General features: G+C 40.0%; 3 protein-coding genes across 3 annotated transcripts in view; 2 read left to right on the top strand and 1 right to left on the bottom strand.

The window, feature by feature from the left end:
* The first annotated feature begins 239 nt into the window (after window positions 1-239).
* On the top strand, window positions 240-1,035 carry LOC6038124 (cytochrome b-c1 complex subunit 10). The gene is made up of 2 exons (XM_038256027.1): window positions 240-399; window positions 717-1,035. The coding sequence occupies exons 1-2, from the start codon at window positions 353-355 to the stop codon at window positions 835-837; spliced, it is 168 nt and encodes a 55-aa protein (XP_038111955.1). The 5' UTR covers window positions 240-352; the 3' UTR covers window positions 838-1,035.
* LOC6038123 (transcription factor grauzone) lies at window positions 919-3,802 on the bottom strand. Its single transcript, XM_038256026.1, has 4 exons — window positions 3,543-3,802; window positions 2,501-3,483; window positions 1,368-2,141; window positions 919-1,118 (listed from the first exon to the last, which is right to left on the bottom strand). Exons 1-4 carry the CDS (start codon window positions 3,663-3,665, stop codon window positions 1,079-1,081), a joined length of 1,920 nt encoding a protein of 639 aa, XP_038111954.1. The 5' UTR covers window positions 3,666-3,802; the 3' UTR covers window positions 919-1,078.
* Window positions 3,803-8,282: 4,480 nt separating this feature from the next.
* The window catches only part of LOC6038122 (E3 ubiquitin-protein ligase SH3RF1), a 33,766-nt gene continuing 23,751 nt past the window's right edge, over window positions 8,283-18,297 (top strand). The window contains exon 1 of the mRNA XM_038255350.1: window positions 8,283-9,289. Within this exon, the coding sequence (XP_038111278.1) occupies window positions 9,176-9,289 (114 nt within the window). The 5' untranslated portion in view covers window positions 8,283-9,175. The remainder of the gene's footprint in view (window positions 9,290-18,297) is intronic.

Raw genomic sequence — 18,297 nt, 5'->3', positions numbered from 1 at the left:
AAGTGTATAGAAAATCTTGATTGCCAGGAAAAGTTTTATTTTTTTCACAACGAAAAAATAAAAAATTCTAAAGCGCCAAATATTCAAAATAAAAAAAATAAAAATAATAGGGGAAAGCCTCCAGCATCGTTTACCCGCCATTTCAAGCGCTCTCAGCAAGCGTCGCCTTAACTCAACTCGAAGCGTCGCTACCCCATCATAGGTAGCGCAAATTGACTTTTCTCGTACTTTTTTGACAGCCATCTTTGGACAGCCCTCTGGTGTCATACGAATTTCGCTCGCCACCTTCAACAGCGAGGAGAAGCAGTCCAAGGATTTTCGTTCCGATCGTCCGCGCAAAAGTCTATCCAAAATGAGGATCCCAATCGGACCGAAACAGGCCGAACAGGCCACCAAGTGGTAAGTGGAGTTGTTTTTGGAATAGATTGTGATGTTTGATTGGTGGATTAACGGACATTTGATGGATTTAAGAATCGACGCAAAAGACAATAGTGGTTATATAATTTTATAAAATCCAGAAAATTATAAATCTCCTCAACCAATTTTGGTATTTTAACTAGTTTATCTAAGAATTATTTGTGGTAAAGTCAGACCCTGGTTGTTAGACAGTGGTTTTTGAAGCAGAATATGCTTTATTACGAGGGTTGAACAGCAGCTGATAGAGTTATCTTTTGAAACATGCTAATTTTAGCCATTTCTTTGTCTCTCGATTCCAGGATCTCGTCCGCCGTCGGCTTCGGAGCGGCCGGCTCCCTGATCGGACTGTACCTGACCGATTGGCGCTGCATCGTGACCTACATCCCGTTCTACGGTGGCAAGTTCAAGTCGGAGGAATAAGCGCCTCATTCGGCTGGGAGACAAGTTAGGGTATTTCTTTGTTGTTCTATCGGACAAACCAACAACCTGGAGAAGGCTAGCTTTTGTGAGTGGAAGTTGTTGTATTTAGTGTAAATTCGACTACCAAACTGGATGATCCTGGCTTCCCGAACTGCTGATTTGCTGATGGAGCTCGGAATAAATTAATGACGATCGACATCGTAGTGTTTTGATATTTTTGTGTTGAGAAATTTCCGTCATTTCATTTCGACTTGGAAAGAAGCTTGGTTTTCCGGAATTCGCTGTAATGGAAAGAAATGTCGCTCAAGTTTGATGGCTATGTTAAATATTTAATATTCGACTCGAGACAGTGAGCAAGAGAGCAACTCTCTTTTTTCAGTTTCCTCTTGTTTGAGTAGAGTAAAGCAGAGCAAATTAAATGAAAGCAAAGAGAGTAACTCTCTTGCTCACTGTCCTGTCTAAAAACTTTGACAGCTATTGACGCTGATTCGCTGATTGGTAGTGAAACATAAACAACAATCTCTACTTACTTCTCCTCATCCTCCTTGCGCTTCTTCTGCACGGCCAGCTCCTGCGGGTGCATCCGCTTCCGGTGCGCGTAGTAATTCCCACTCGAGGCAAATGTCCGCGAGCAAAACTCGCAAGCAAATTTCTTAACGCCAGTGTGTTGAACCTGGTGATTCAGCAGTGTATTCTTCAACTTGAAGCTTTTCCCACACACATCGCATTCAAACGGCTTCACGTCCGAGTGCTGAACCCGAATGTGGTTCCTCAGACACTGAAGATTTACGGCCGAGTACTCACAGCCCGGGTAGGTACACTGGTGGCGGGTGTCCGAGTGCTGCACCATGTGCTTCCGGAGACACAACTTGTTCCGGAGCCACTTCTTGCACCGTTCACACTGCACCTGGTGGATCTTCGGTTGGTGCGTCGTCAAATGGTACGTCAGATTGCTCTTGGAGGTGAACTGCTTGGCGCAAACCTGACACACGTACGTCATCATCTGCTGGGACTTCCGGTCTGACCCGTCGCCACTCGTTCCCGCCGTCGTCCCGCCATGAACCGCCCAATGTTCGGCGAGTTTGGAAGCAGAGCTGAAGTTTTTGCCGCAGTCGTCGCAAACGTAGCGCGACCGGACGGCCTCCGGCAAGTGCGATTGGGCGTGCGCCAGCAGGGCACTTCCGTAGCTAAAGCGCCGCGGACACTGGCGGCACTGGAGTGGCCGTTCCTCCTCGGGGCGGTGGTTCTGGATGTGGTATTGAAGGATCTGGGGGGTGCTCATCACCTTGCCGCACTCGGGACATCTGAGAAGTAGAATTAAAATTACGGAAATAATATTCCAGGGGCTGAATCTAAAGTTATATCAACATTTCAAGTAATATTATAGATAATAACTACATTTCTGGAAATGTTCATTGTCTACTTGGTCATGTCTTTTACATAATCATCTGCGTCTAAATTAAACGACTTCAAGGCAAGACCAGAGGCTTCGGAACGTCTTGCACCCTACAGAGGATTTTTTCCCAAAGTACCTTGGACCTCCTGGTATGCACAATTCGTCAAATATTATTTTGAACTGGGCTGGTATATGTCGCAATAACCCCCCGAATATCCAAAAAAACAAAACTATAAATAAAAAATATACCCTAAAGATATAACCTACTTGAACGCCTCCGGCTGCAGATGCCGCGCCATGTGCATCGCCATCATCTTCGGCTTGATGATCCGCCCGCTGCAGCACCACACGTGGCCCTTGGTCGCGTGCATCTCCTTGCAGTGCGCCAGGTACAGATCCATCTCGGTGAAGCTCACAATCTCGTCCTCATCCTTGCCACCCTCCATGCAAAACTCACACGTCAAGTCGTAAAACCGGCCCATCAACGCCGACAGCTCCTTCCCTCGGACCACAAGCTGACCGTCCTGAATGAACTTTTTAGGGAAATCTTTCGAGTTTGACACGCTTCGCTTCTCCGGCTGAAGCTCGTCATCGGAATCGTCAATTTGGAGGATTTCTTCCTCCGGTTCGTCATCATCGTCATCGTCGTCATTTTCACTGTCCAGCGCTACCTTAACATCCTCTGGATCTTCATGAACCAGCGTAAAGGTTTGTGGTTCTTCCACCGACGCCGTTTGGTCGATAATCACTGGGATCCCACTCTCCTCTTCCGTTTCCTCCAACCGATCGATGATGATCTTCTCTTCCCCAAGTGCATCCTTAACGATTGCAATCACTTGCCGACTCTTCTGCGACTCATCATAAGTCGGAAGTCCAGACGAAGTCACCGAAGGTTGTGTCTTCCTAGCTGACCCAACGACAACATCCCGCGGTAGCTGAACCAACGTTACCCGTTGATCGCTGATCTGCACCGTGGCAGTTGAAGACGTCGAAGGTCGCAGCTGAATCGTCTCCATGCTGAGCTCGTCCATCTCGATGCATGACTGCTGACTTCCAGCGAGTACTTCGTCCTCCTTCAAGATATAAGTGGTGTGCGAGTCCTGATCGCTGATCACCATGATTCCCGGCTGGGTCGTGTACTCGAACACGGTCTGATTCTGGGTTACCTCCTGGTAGAACGCGTGGAAGCTCTCTATCGTTTGGAAGCATTTCAAACAGATCAGCTTCGGCAAAGGGTCGTCCTCTTTGACCTGTAAAACACATTTCATTAGTGAACAAAAGCATTATTGAGTCAAAACTCAAACCATACCTCCAAATTCACATATTGCAGCAATTTCTCCTGCAACTTGGCCTCCCGCTGTGGTTCACCAAAAATTGGCAGGATATTTTCATTGTTATACAGGCACAAACGACAGATGAGATTGTTCTCCATCGTGCACGATCACATTAAAACAGCAAAAAATAGTCAATAAACGTTATTGTTTTTCTAAAACACTGCAGTTTTATGTAACTATTTACACAAAACCATTAACAAAAATATTTCCCTGGAAGTCATAATAAAGATATTTATTTTTGACATTCGAGGCAAAACATCTACAACATCCAAAACTGACAGCAGAGATGAAGTGGATAAAATTGAAATATTTCAACAGAGTGTCTTGCCCCTCAGCTTCTGTCGAGGCTTTATATAACATGGTTGGAACTTCTTTTAATTAATCTATTATCTTTTAATAGGAGTTTATGCAACAAGTTGCAAAAAGAGGTTTTTTTCATTACGAGTCGAACATTTATTAAATGAGGTTCACCGAGTTGGATAAATACGACGAGTGATGAGAAAACCAAGTTTTGCAACGAGTTCCATACAACGTTTTTTTGCAATTCCGAAAAACACCCTTTGAACAGAGTTATAGAACAAATGTCCATACATTGAGTCAATGAATCGTTTAAGTCAAAAAAATGTTGAAAAGTATAACTTTTCCAAACAAGTGCTGAAAAGTTCAAAATTTCGGCATCCATTTCAGTGCTGAAAAGTAGATCTTTTAAGGATTTGTTTCGAAAAGGGTTACTATTCGATTCTGTTATTTTTTGTACAGAAAAGTAGGTTGTTTCGTCGTTCAAGAATGACAGGAAAATTAACGGTGCACATCAACCAGAGCTTTCACACCAAGATTTTTGGAACAGATATTTTAGTATTTTCGAAACTACGGGAATTATCGATATAATTTTTTATTCATCCCCTAAAGTACTATCTACTAAGCGATTTACAACAAAAGTTGCCTATTTTTACAATCAGATTGTTGTAGGATTGGGTCCGTAAGTTTGTCAATTTTGAAATAAGTAGTTCCACGACGGAGTTGAAAAAAAATATTGTTAGTCAAAGATCAAAATTAAAGCGTACCATGGCATTTGAACACTTTGTTCACGATTTTTGGAATTTTTTTTTCTCTGTGTGTATGCAAAAATGTGACTGTTATATTGGATGTATCCAAATTAGTGGCCAAATCAAATTTCTATCAATGTCACCCCGAGCTATCAATCTCACCCCAGTTTACGGTACCAGCCTAGAACAAGGTCAAAAATCGCTGCTCTACAACATAACCCTGATTCGCCTCAAATCCATTTCAAAACCCTAATTTCTTAAGTTTCTTAAGGAACCATCCATAAATCACGAGGACACTTTAGAGGGGGTATGCGATTGTCCACGCTCCATACAAAAAGTTTTTTTTTGTATGGAAAATTGCCCACGAGGGGTGGGGGGGGGGGGTTGAGAATTCCAAAAAAGTGTCCACGTGGTTTGTGGATGGTCCCTAAAGGTTCAATGAAATAAAGTAAAAAAATTGTTTTTTGCATTCCTTCATAGCACAAAAATCAAAAATTGTAAAAAATTCATTGGACTTCTACAATAAAATCCAGATTAGAACATCAGAAGGGTGAAATAAACCTTATCTAAGAAAATACATTGAAATGACTGTAAATATAACAGAAACAATGGAAAATGTCTTTTTATTTGTTCAATTTCGATTGCACAACTATTTTAAATGTGATTTTACACAAATAGAAATAAAATAAAACAAAGAAAAGCTAAAAAATCGAAAAGTTTGTACAAGGAACTTGAATTGTTGAATAGAGTTATCTACGTGCGCATGTATTGCGTATACGTACACGAAAAAAATTGAGGTTAAATTTTGTACCTGCCAGCAAAACAAATGGTGTGCAAGTGTGCGTGAGAGCGGGCTTAGATAACTCTATACTATCTACACTATACTTTAATAAAACAATGCGCGTTCATAGGACCTTTTGAAATAAAAATAAAGGAGATTTATCAATTTTAGTCAAAAATTTCAAAGCTTCCAAAATGGTACACTCAAACCTCGATGGTTTGACACCAACTGTTGTCAAACGAACGGGGTCACTTTTTAGTTTGACACCCCTTTTACACGGAGTTCACACACACTATCAAACTTTTGTTTTGATAGTGTGCGTGAGCGCCGTGTAAAAAGTTACAGTTCGTCACTTTTTAGTTTGACTTTGACCAACCAGCGGGGTACAAACTTAAAAAGTGTCAAACGAAAAAGTGACAAATGAAAAGTTGAACGGTTTCGATGGTCAGTTTATCGGCTGACCACAAACATTTGGTTTTTTTGAGTCAAGATTTCAATAAAAAATAGCTTGAAAACAATTTTAAATGTTCCTTGAACGAGCATTTATTTAGAAATCCATTTCTCCCTTGTGGACCACCGATCAGTGAGGTACTCCTGGATATTAGCTCCTGAAAAGTGCTTTAAAAGTGCAAAAAATGCCTCACGGCAAGAAAAAGAGGCGGTCCTCACCAGCAGGATCGGCAGATTTGAAGAAGCTAAAGAATGCCGAAGCGCTACCTGCAAAGCCAGGCAGTTTGAGCAAGGACGCTCAAAATTCGTCTGGAAACCAGTTCGCTACCCTCCCTGTGGACGTGAGTGAGAAGGAAGAATTTGAACGGCGGGAAAAGTTGCCACCCATTTTTGTGAAAACATCGTCATCGGATTCGGTGCGAAAGTGGCTGACCGGGTTTATCAAATCTGGTGCTTTACGAGCTTCCATTCGCTTGTGTGCTGATGGACTCAAAATTCTGCTACCTACCAGAAAGGATTACAACTACGTTCGGGATTTCCTGAACAACACAAAGATTGAATACTACAGCCATGACGATCCAGGTAAACGCCCCATGAAACAGGTCCTCCGAGGCCTGTACGACATGGATGTGAGTGTGCTGAAAGAAGAGCTAAAAACTCTTAAGTTGAACGTGATCGAAGTCTTCAAGATGACGAGACACAACAAGGACATCAAGTATCGTGATCAACTGTACCTGGTTCATCTCGAGAAAGGATCGACAACGCCGTCTGAGCTGAAAGCCGTTCGGGCAATTTTCAACATCATCGTGACTTGGGAACGTTATCGTCCAGTGCACCGTGACGTGACGCAATGTTCGAACTGCTTGCAGTTTGGACATGGTGGAAGGAACTGTTTCATCAAGAGTCGTTGTGCAACCTGCGGAGGTGAGCACAAAACTCAAGCTTGCCAAACAATCAACGAGAACATCGAAGCGAAATGCTTCAATTGCGGCGGCGACCATTCTACCAAGAATCGAAGCTGCCCAAAACGAGCTGAGTTTGTGAAAATTCGGCAGCAAGCGACGACGAGGCACCAACCAAACCGTCGCAAAACACCACCAGCATACACGGACGTGGATTTTCCTGCTTTGGCGTCACCAGGAGCGGGACCTGTTCGAGTGGTTCCAAATCTGCAGCCATTGCCGTTGAATCAGCGGCAAAAAGTTGCAGAGAATACAACACCTCCTGGCTTCAGTCAGCAACCGAGGAAAACCAACCAGCATCAACGGATGAAGGCAGCAGTGACCTGTTTTCACCACAAGAACTTTTGAACATTTTCATCGAGATGACAACAACACTGCGTGGTTGCAAAACTCGTGCGGAACAAGTAAGAACGCTTGGAGGATTTATCTTAAAATACAGTTCGTAGTTTACTCGTTCTAATGATTTTGAATATTTCAATGAATTTGCTTTTTAGTTTTAAGTTAGGATTAGTTGTTAAAGTGATTTTTTTCTTTTTTACCCAAATGTATTCGATTCAATGCAAAAATGTAAAACAATTTGAAGTAAATAAATGAATGTGAACAGTTAATAAGAAAACGAAAAATATAACAAAGATGAAGAGCATGTAGCCATACCACTTAGAATGTAAATGAAATGTAATTATTATAAGAAAGTTCAATAAAGACATATTTAATTTAAAAAAAAAAAAATAAATTTTTAGAAATCCATTTAAAAAAAAACAATAAATCCCTAAATATCAAATATAATGAAAAAATGGCAAATGAAAAATAGTACTCAAAATGCATCTTTTTTATTATTTCATGCTCAAGACAACACAGAGAGCAATAGAGCAACTCTCTTTCCTACAAACAATTGGAATTTTCAAGCTGGAGAGTTTTTCTCGTTGTCACTGTCTTATTTTGATATTTTAGCTATTTTAGTGTTTTTTTTTTTGTAAGAAATAATATGATTTTCATTTTTAAATACCTTTTACCTTTATTGAAAAATTTCAATCCACAGCACTTCAACAAATTTAAAAACCCCCTCGTCCCACCTGTTTACACAAACACGCGCGAAACCATTCATCCCGAAACTCCCTTCATTCAACTCTGCCGTGCAAACCAAACACAATCAAATCGCAACGCTATCGACAGCGCTCTTGTCTGCCCATCGCAGAATCATCACAAACACACAGCCAAGTCCCAACGGCCTCCCTCTTCCCAGCCAAAACGACAAGGGGACCACAGACAAATTTTTTATCTTGAATCGGCCTGCTTCAAGAAATCATGCACCGCGCACGCACACCACCCCAAACTTAACAGTTCTTCTCCCCCATTCATACGCGTCTCATGGCACGCTACGATGGTGGTGGTGATGGTGGCGCTGCTGCCACTGTGGTGTGGGTTGCGCGCGGCCTTCTGCGATATCCAGGCGCTTAGTCAAGAATGCCTCCTCGGCCAGGCCAGGTCACTTCTCTCGGGTTTTTTCTTCGACGCGGGGCGTAACACACGGATACCTTTACGAGAGGGGGGGGGTTCGCAGTGCGAGTGGTTCAGGTGTGTGAGGGAAAGAGCCCAATATTCTGAAAGAAATTCCATTAATGAAAATTTGCCCGTAATTATAGCTCCGAATAGCCAAATTGACCTCCGCGCGGGGATAATTGCTCCCGGAGGCAGTTCGGTGGCGAACGGGGTAAGGCCGGGGTTCCCAGAAGAAGAATTCAGAAGAATACAGTGAAATTCGTGGAATAGAGAGCAGCGCGAGCGGCGAAGGTGGTGTAACAGCTCCACATCCGGGGGCTTCAAGAAGATACCCAGTCCGAATTATGCACAGAGGTCTGATACAAGGGCAGTTGGGCGGTTGGGCGCAAAGGGGTTGACGATAAGGCGACTGCCTCAAGGAATTGCAGTGTGGAGAAAAGTGTGACACAGGCACAATGCAGAAGGGAAAAGGGAGTTCGCAAGGATAGCTCGTGCATTCCGTAGCTTGGTGAAGGGAACACAAGGAAGGGTTGAGTAGCGAAGACCGTTTCGAGAGGTGTTCGGAGTGGGGCCGCGTACAACAAAGTAAGCGTACATCTCACAAATTGGTGCAATTTTTACCCATCAAAAGGGGTGAGAAGACACATCAAGTGTCAGAAGGGGGAAAGGGAGTGAAAGAAGCCAGAATACCTGAGGTGCTACAGGTTTTGTGTGCAGGAATCAAAGGAGCCCGAAAAAGTGCGTAAGGTGGATGAGGGCAAGTGCTGAAAACATCGAAGAAGGCCGAAAATTGTGCAATACAGGAGTTCAACCAATGAGCAAATAAATCTACACAGAGGAATCTACTAGGAAAAGTCAAGTCGAAAACCATGGATGAACGCCTGCTGAACGACCTGCTCGAGTGTTCCGTGTGTCTGGAACGGCTCGATACGTCCTCGAAGGTGCTTCCCTGCCAGCATACCTTCTGCCGAAAGTGTTTGGAGGTAAGTTTCGGGACATTCCAGAATTCCACCATCTTCGCCGTTGTCGGAAGGCAGAAGAGAGTACGCGCATGTGTTTATTTTGTGCCTGTGGGGCCTCATTTATGATGCTGGAATTTGTGCGCTGTGATGAACGGCTAGAGGCAGCAAAAGTTGAAGTAGAAGAGCAGGCTTGTGTTAACTGGCTTCGGCTTGGATGGATGGATGGACGGACGGACGGAGTGCGAAAGGTCTTCTGAGCACTCTCAATAAGGAAACATGGGGAAGAGTGGGGCCGGGGCAGATGAAGTGTTGAAGATAGTTTAGATAAAATTGTGGGATTCTTGTTCGATGGATGGGGATTGATCGATTGGGATATGTGCGCTATGATGTGTGTGCGTGCATGTGATGTGCCTTGGGAGCGAGTTGTTTTCACAGATGTTGTGGGATAACTTTGGGGAATGCGCTTGTTGGTTGGTTCAGTTTTGTTTGTCTATATTGTACTAATTATAAATTCATAACGCTCGAAGTTTAACTTTCATGATGGTTTCATAAACATCTTAAATACCTTTGCAATGGAATAATGCAAGACCGCAACTTATTTTTTTATATCAATTCTTCTTCAGTTTTCTCCAGAAATGAGTTAAGTTCAATTGAAAATTTGAACGTAAAGTTAGACACAAATAGGGTCCTAAAAACCTAATACTGGACTCTCTCGTTGTCGATATTGAAGGGACCGGCAGGAGCGGGATGTATCAGTTATAGAACGAAAAATCAAAGCATGCTTCTTAAAGGGGCTGACAAATATCTTGACAGCTGGAGCAATGTTGATATCGAGAAGATCGACAGCCAGAGAGTCGACTGAATCTTGTAAAAAGCTTAAAAATGCTATATTTGATTATAAAAAAAAACAATGAGTTGAAGAGTTTACCTAAAAAGCTCATATTCGGGTTTTCAACATGTTTTAGGGAAATTTACAATAATAAAGTGAAAATCTTGAAATAAGATTGGCAATAGCCTGATTCAAACACCTATATAAGGCTATTATGTCAAGATAACCAAAACTATTCGACTTATTTTTCCAATTATCTACCAAATGGAATTAAATTGGAATTTGTGAGTGTGTTGTCTTCAAAATAGGTCTAAAAAGTGTTTAGAAAATGGTAAATTTCAAAATCAGTTGTCAATAATTAAGGTAGTTGTTTGATTGTAAGCTAATCATGTTTGAGGCTTCAACCCTGGATATTGTATCGGTGAGATTTGGGTAATCGATTTGTGTGAGATATTTCTTTACGCGGGAAAATGGGCTTGAACCGAGAGTTGTACTCTCTTCTCATGATCATCAGAACCCGAACTATAAAACATCGCCAGGGCCCGAAGGGCAACTTTAGGGCTTGTGGTCTCAGATCGCAGCTAGGACAAGTAAGTCAGAAAAGGTCTGCTCAGGACAACGGGAACCGGGTCGCCGGGACTCCGGCACACCGGACATTTTAACTTTTGTAACCAACGATAATTGTTATTTAATATAATTTGCTAAGTGTAATAAACGCAGTTTTCGTATGTGCGAGTGTTTCTAAGTGGTGCGTTTTATTGGACATTGGCGGTGGCAAACTAGAAGCGTTCCTGTAGCAGTTGAACGCTACGATCCCCCATTAGCGGGGCAGCACAAGTCCGTCGGCCAGGAATTTGGCTGTGTTGAGGTTGCGGAGGAACTGGTCCGAATCGATGGTCCGTAGCCCAACAGTCGTAGAAGGTGTCCTTCACTTTTGGGACAATGACTGTCAATGATGGTTCTGCATTCAGGGTCCAGAAATAGTAAATTGAAATGAAAAAATAATCACGATATGTAAAATGCATCTACAAACAACACAAAGAAACCCATTTTTTGATTGAAACATTCTGTATCAAGATTTGAATGTTTTTATAAAAAAAACATGGCCGCCAAATGGCCGATTTGGAATTATGTCTTCCAGAGCTGTAAGATATTTTAACCACATTGTTCGTCTTTTGAAAGCACATGGTTTAGTGATCGAATCGAATGCAGTTCCATTCGAATTTCCGAATTCACTCTGAATTGTATTTTTGTTATTTTGTCTACCTCACCGCTCCCAAAATGAACTTTTAACAGAAAGCTTGTAGACCCACCTTCATGTATGCTTATCGACTCTGAATTCAAAATTCGACAAATGGCTGTCTGTTTGTGTGTCTCAAATTGTCACTTAGCACTGCAAGTATGACAACTGGCCAAAGGGATTTCAGGTGAGAACGCGTTTGACACAAGTACATTCCCGACTATGTAAACATTGGTAATAATAACTCGGGACTCCGGCAACCAAATTCAACCAAACTTCGGGAAAATGCACATAATGGTCAAGCAAACAAACCGAGTTTGTTATTATTTACATTGCGGGCTCTATCTTTTGTTTATTCAAGGTCAAACGTCAAAAAGCGACGTGCGCAAGATGAACAACGTACAAATGATGTCTTCGGACGAGTTGTTGTACTTGATAAGGGCTAACTTTTAAAGTTATGGACATACAGGGTGACGAACTTCCAGGGTGTCAACCAAAATCTAACTTAGTTAGATGACGTTTTAGGGCTTTGGTGTCTTCGACAAGGTTGTAGTGGAGAAACGTCATGTGCCGGTTGATTTTTTGTTTTAAAACAAATGGGTCTTAAAATTTCTATTATTTGGCAATACAATTATTCACTTATCAATAGTTTGATGTCTAAACAACAAATTGTAGAAGAATTTTTCCAAAATATTGTCAAAGAAGTAAAATGATGAAAGTCGTCATCTTAAAGCTTATTTAATGTCCGTTAATCGATATCGATACTCACAGCGAATACCTCAACCCTCCATTCTTGTAAATACCATCGCCATTCTCAAGTATTTTTCTCATACCTTCACACACCACACCGCGCTGTCCATGCCCATCTCGTGAGCTATTTTGTGCCATAACTTAGGTTCCACCAACAGTACAGAGGCCACAATGTTGGCTTTTTCTCGCCGCAACCTGAACTGGACCCCATTCCGTACCGTTTGCCTTCGCGTGCCTCTCTCTCGTTTTTCGTTCTCTACTGCGATGGGTTTAGCTAAGTAGGCCCCGATTTGTTCAACGATGACTTTGTACCGCCCCGCCATCGCTTGTCTTGGCGTCGCCAATCGGATATTGGTTTCTGGTCGATGATGGATTTTGAACGCATCGCACGATCTCCATTCTCGAGTCGATGCTGCTACCAGCACAGCGGACAGTGACCGTAATTAATTCGGAATTGTTTGGTAAAGTGGAGCCGATCGTGGAACTTGCAGGCTTCACGGAGGAGATACTTTCTATCCGATTTAGGTGGAGAAATGCAAAGCAATGGGGCATTCTTCGGCTTGAATGCTATGGTTTTCCCGATTAACCTAGAAAGTGACTTCAATTGGAGGTTTTGCAGGTTGCTGGGAACTCTGGTTGGCACAAGTGGATATAATTTCGATTTCGTATATCTTTTACTCTAGTTTTTTATATATATTTAAAAAAGTCCTAATGAAATAATTAGATGTTGTAGAAATATCATAGGAAAATGTAGACCTAACAACTATGAACCTTTTGTAAAAAACAATCAAATTATGTAGTTTCTTTCTGGGTTGTAAAATGAATTAAAAAAAAAAATTTTTTTTGGTAAAAATTACTAGAAACATAAAAAGGGTACACAGTCTTCAATGCTAGTCTATGATTCATCTTAAATAGATAGTCGTTTCTTACAAATTTTCGTCTGAAAATGTGCAAATTGAATTGATAATGTCAAACAGACCATTGATAAGGTTGCTATATTAAATTTGAATAAAATCACAATTAAATGTTTGCTTAACTAAGATTATTAACTATTTATAAAATGTATATATTCGAAGTTAAGTAAATAAAAAGTCTCAAATTTCGGGAAATTTTAAGAATAAATTATTGAGAATTAATATTTTAAAATATTTGATTTAATATTGTCACATTTGTGTCTGAAAAGTTAAACCCTTTCTCATTTGTATGCTTTGTTGTTTTATTTGTATAAATTGCTGAAAAAATTGTAAGGAGAGTTGCAGAGAAGGTCTTATGATTCCAAATCTTTTTCAAAGATTTTCCAATAAGGCAGAAGAATTGGACAGTAGTAAAATTTTAAATTTCCAAATCTAGTATGAATCTGCCAAATTTTATATTTTAAAAATAACCTAAGATACATAATTCTTTCTTGTTTAAAAAATAGTTTACATAAAACAGGGTGTCCAAAAAAGTCCAAAAATGTCCAGTATGGTTTTCTTGTACGCTAATTAACGAAATTAACAAATATGTGCGAGATTTTTCGAAGTAGGGAGGTCATCAACAATTTAATTATCACATTCTTCAAATGAGACCGGATGGTTTTGAAACAGGTGGCAAAACAAATTATATAAAAAAAATAATGCTTTTTATGTTTTGTTAATGCAAGATTTTTATATTTTCGACCATTGCCAATATTTTTCAATAGTTTATGTTACAAAAATATCTACAATGGTCTTATTGAGTTTGCGCAATTTTGACGAATTAAAAAAACTTATTCAAAAAATTATCTTATCTTACACCCAGCTTTTTAAAATTTAAATCAATTCAAAACCAATTTCATCATCAAGACAAATTATTTCTAAGTTTTTTTTTTGAAAAAGCTGGATAAATCCCAAACCTGACTGTCGATAATTTTCAAACCCCTAACTTTCCGGTTTAGTCCGGATCCGGGAACCACTTCTCATGTTGCACACACGCGCGTACCCTCCACCAGAAACCTCGTGGTGGTCCGGAACCCGACCTCTACGACAGCCTCAAAAACAACAACAACAACGGCGAAGAAATTCGCAACAGCGAAAAAAATGTGTGATGCAAATATTTTCACGTTGTACTACACACAAGTTTTGCCCTCGTTGCCACACGACGACGACGACGACTTCTAAGATCCGGTTTTGCCCGTATTTTAGAAGGGGACCAACCCAGAGAGAGAGAAAGAGTCTCGGCCCTCGAACGGACCAGATTGTTGCAGAGAGATACGACGGCGGACCCCGACAACCAAAGCAAACCCAACCAACGCGGGCTAAACCGATATACCTACAACACATAAATATATTCATTTAGCATGCTGCCTTTCGGTTTGGAGATCCCGTGTGAAGCTGGGGTTTTGCTGCAGCTCCAGCCCAAGTTGCTCAAGAGTAAAAGAACAACAAAAACATCAACAACGACAACGTGGTCGAAAGGTTTCGCCGATGAAGGCGAGGACGGTGCTAACATGTTGGGACATGTTTGGTTTGTGGATGATCTGAGCGATTTTCGAGGACGGATTAGTTACTTAATATTTTTAAATCACGATGGTCGATGGTTAAATTGTTTTAACCTACGTTTCCAACCCTTATTATTCAATAATTAGCCTGATCTACAAAAGGAAACTCGCAGGAAAGTCTGCGTATTTAAAACGATTTTTTTCACTTCTGTCATCGCGGCGCAGCGCAGAAACGCAGCAGTTTCTCGATGTAGATCATGGGAAGTTAGCATGCAAGTTTTTGTCAAACTTTTGCAAACCATTTTGTTTAAGAGCTAGTCCACGAACAGGGCATACCCCTTTGTATGGGACATCGTTTGGACCTCACCAATCTACCTGAAATTTTCAGGAGTTGTTTGTACATATGAAACTAGCATCTGGCCAAAATATGAGCATTCTAGGTCAACGGGAAGTGGGGCAAATCGAGACACAAAGTTTGAAGGTTCAAAAACGTCAAAAAATTTTAAATGGGCTATAACTTAGGCAAAATTCAATTCGATTTCAAAATTCATAATGCATCTGAAAGAGGGGTAGAGCATCCCAATTGGTTAAATTTTAAAGGAGTTATTGGCATTTTAGTGAAAAAATAGCATAATTTTCAAACTCAAATAAAAATTTGTTCCATCCAGATATCAACTCGGTTCGACCTGCAGCTTATAGGGGACGTCTGGGACTACCATCTGAGACTGAGAACACTTTGGGTAAAGCAGTTGAACATATTAAATAGACAATTTTATTAAATAGACAACCCCTGAAAATTTCAGGCAGATTGCTGAGGTCGATGCGGGATGGGTATGCTTTGCTCGTGGACTTGCTCTTAAATAGAATTGAAAATTCGCAAATTGTATGGCCTTAACCTACGAAATTTTTTAAATGCCGTCATCAGGGGTGACATTGGGTCTGGGAGGTGAGAATGGGTCATACAAATTTCATAATTTTTGTATGACCCAATCTCACCCCCCAGACATAATGTCACCCCTGATGACAGTAGCAGAAGTTATTTCGCAAGTACTACACTCAAAAAAATGAGTTCGCGTAAACGTGAACAGCCTTCATGCCAACGGGAACCAGGAAGAAAACTGTTCAACTTTTATAGTGCATTGCACCATGAAAGTGAACAGTTTTCTTCCTGGTTCCCGTTGGCATGAAGGCTGTTCACGTTTACGCGAACTCATTTTTTTGAGTGTAATAATCAAAAATAAACATCGCTGCAAGATCGGTACAGAAGTTATCTTGCTGCGATGATTTTTCTGAAATCATCGAATCTGCAAGATAACTTTAGCTCGCAAAGATAACTTCAATTCGATTTTTGATTCAGCTCGATTTTTGCAAAATAACATTCTGCAAGATAATTCGATTTTATTAAAAATAATTGATGGAATATTTTAAATAAATTAATTAAACTTAATTCCGTTCTAAGTAAACAATTTTAGAACGGAATTTATTTTAATATATTTATTCATAAAAAATATTCCATCAATTACTCTGAATTAAGCCAGGTTCTATGAAACCAACTGAAGTTATCTTGCAAGTAAAATATTTTAGAACGGAATTTATTTATATTATTTTGCAACATTTTTATACAAAATATTTTATCAATTATTCTGAGGAAAGTCGAAATTATCATGAAGCCAGGTTCTATGAAACCAACTGCTTATCTTGCCGAAAGTTATCTTGCAGATTCGTTGAAAAAAAAAATACTTTTCGGTTCAGAAGTTATCCTGCAGCGATGTTTTTTGATTTTTAGTACTTTCAAGATAACTTTTTTAGTAGTTGCAAGATAACTTCTGCTATCTGAATTTTCACTATTATGATGGATTAAAATTATGGACAAAAATAACAAAATGAAAAAAAAGTAGTTCTACATTCGTTATTATATAAGGTGCCGTTTGACGTTTCGTGGAATAAATACTTTGCTGAATCGATAAACTCCGTAAATTGCCTCCAACCTCTATCCCCATTTTTTTTTTTTAATTTCAACGGACGACGTAAGGCTAGATCAACAACCAATAAGCCAATAACCAAAACAGTAAACACGCAAAAAATCCCAAAATTCCAACAGTTTGAAATCAATAATTAAACCATAATTTGGACACATAGAAAACCACTTTGGGCTTGGACACATAAAAAATGTTCATATAATTTCTTGATATCCTCAAAAAATACTATTTGGCATTCTTTCAATAAGATCTGGTCGTTTACAATTTCTGCCTTAGATTTGGGGATGTTTTTTTTCTCTCGTTGAGAGTGGGCATGATTTCTTTTTGCAATTCCGTCGTGAAACTTCTTACTTTTCCTGTCATTCTTGAACGACGAAATAGCCTACTTTTCTGTACCAAAAATAAAAGAATCGAAAAGCAACACTTTTCAAAATAAATGCTGAAAAGTTCTACTTTTCAGCACTGAAATGGGTGCTGAAAAGTTGAACTTTTCAGCACTTGTTTCGGAAAGTAACACTTTTCAACATTTTTTTGATTGAAACGATTTATTGATAAAATACAAGAAAATTTGACTTAAAATTTCACTCAATGGGTGTTTTTCGGAATTGCAAAAAATTTTGTATGGAACTCGTTGCAAAACTTGATTTTTTCAGCACTCGACGTATTTATCCAACTCGGTGAACCTCGTTAGATAAATGTACGACTCGTGCTGAAAAAATCCTCTTTTTGCAACTTGATACATAAACAACTATATCGTCACCAAACATAACAGTGCTGCAAAGTTCATTACATCACTCATTTGAGTTCTGAAAAGTTCAACTTGCTATGGAAGGCAACGTACAGCAAACAAAAACATACAACTGTCAAACATCCATCAAAGTTTCGTTTCGCAAAAGGTACCGTCGAGGAAGAGATCCTTCAAGCAAGAGAATCTATCGAGAAATGAAGAGAATTGAAGCAAACAGCTTGAAGGGACTGAAGAATTCATCGGTAGACGGAGCAATATTAGGGTGCCCAGAAAAAATGACCCCCTGCTCCACAAGCGGAAAACGGTTTATTGGGTTATTTTAAGCATCTGTGCAAATTTTGAGCGAAATTGGTTGAGATTAACCCATTGATACCCGAGCCTAAAGTTGGTGAAAAAAATGTTTTTCATACAAAATTTACTTTTTTAAATCGCTGATAACTTTTCAGGATTAAGTTTTACAGCTTTGGTATGTTCTACGAAGTTGTAGAGCATTAAATTTCCAATGAGAATCTCACTTTTGGGAATATTTGGATGTAAGTAGCGCACCGTGTAGACCAAACTGTAAGAAAATTGGGTTTTCCATACATTTTTTCGATTTTTCCCATACAAACTTCACCCCCGAGTATCAATGGGTAAATGTTAACCGAGTTTGCTCATATTTGGCCCAGAGTCCTAAAATAGGTCAAGGAACAATATTCAGCTTGTGGAGCGAGGTTTTGAGAAAAAGTCCCGTATTCTGGGCACCCTAAGCAATATGAATAACAAAGAACTGAATATTTTTGGTTTTTCTGAACGAGCAAACGATTCGAACCAAACTGCATTAATAATTCAAAAGTGATGAAAATGCATATAAGACATTTATGCAAACAGGAACAGTTCAAAATTTCACCTACCAAATTTACACAACTTTTTAAGGTGTAAATTTGAAATTATTTACCATTGAATTTAAAAATACGATTTTCTCGAAAATTACTAAGTGGTTTTTTTTCGAAATTGCAACAGGCTACAAAACATGAATTTTACAG

This window comes from Culex quinquefasciatus, chromosome 2, assembly GCF_015732765.1.
Source record: "Culex quinquefasciatus strain JHB chromosome 2, VPISU_Cqui_1.0_pri_paternal, whole genome shotgun sequence".
NCBI lineage: Eukaryota > Metazoa > Arthropoda > Insecta > Diptera > Culicidae > Culex > Culex quinquefasciatus.
This window is presented reverse-complemented; position numbering and strand designations above follow the sequence as displayed.

Excerpts from the sequence above, each read along its gene's own strand:
- LOC6038123 (XM_038256026.1), bottom strand. The coding sequence starts at position 3,665 with ATGGAGAACAATCTCATCTGTCGTTTGTGCCTGTATAACAATGAAAAT. Across the intron at positions 3,484-3,542 it reads TGCAATATGTGAATTTGGAG|GTCAAAGAGGACGACCCTTT; the intron begins GTATGGTTTGAG and ends TGTGTTTTACAG. Across the intron at positions 2,142-2,500 it reads CTGCAGCCGGAGGCGTTCAA|ATGTCCCGAGTGCGGCAAGG; the intron begins GTAGGTTATATC and ends TCTACTTCTCAG.
- LOC6038124 (XM_038256027.1), top strand. The coding sequence starts at position 353 with ATGAGGATCCCAATCGGACCGAAACAGGCCGAACAGGCCACCAAGTG. Across the intron at positions 400-716 it reads GCCGAACAGGCCACCAAGTG|GATCTCGTCCGCCGTCGGCT; the intron begins GTAAGTGGAGTT and ends TCTCGATTCCAG.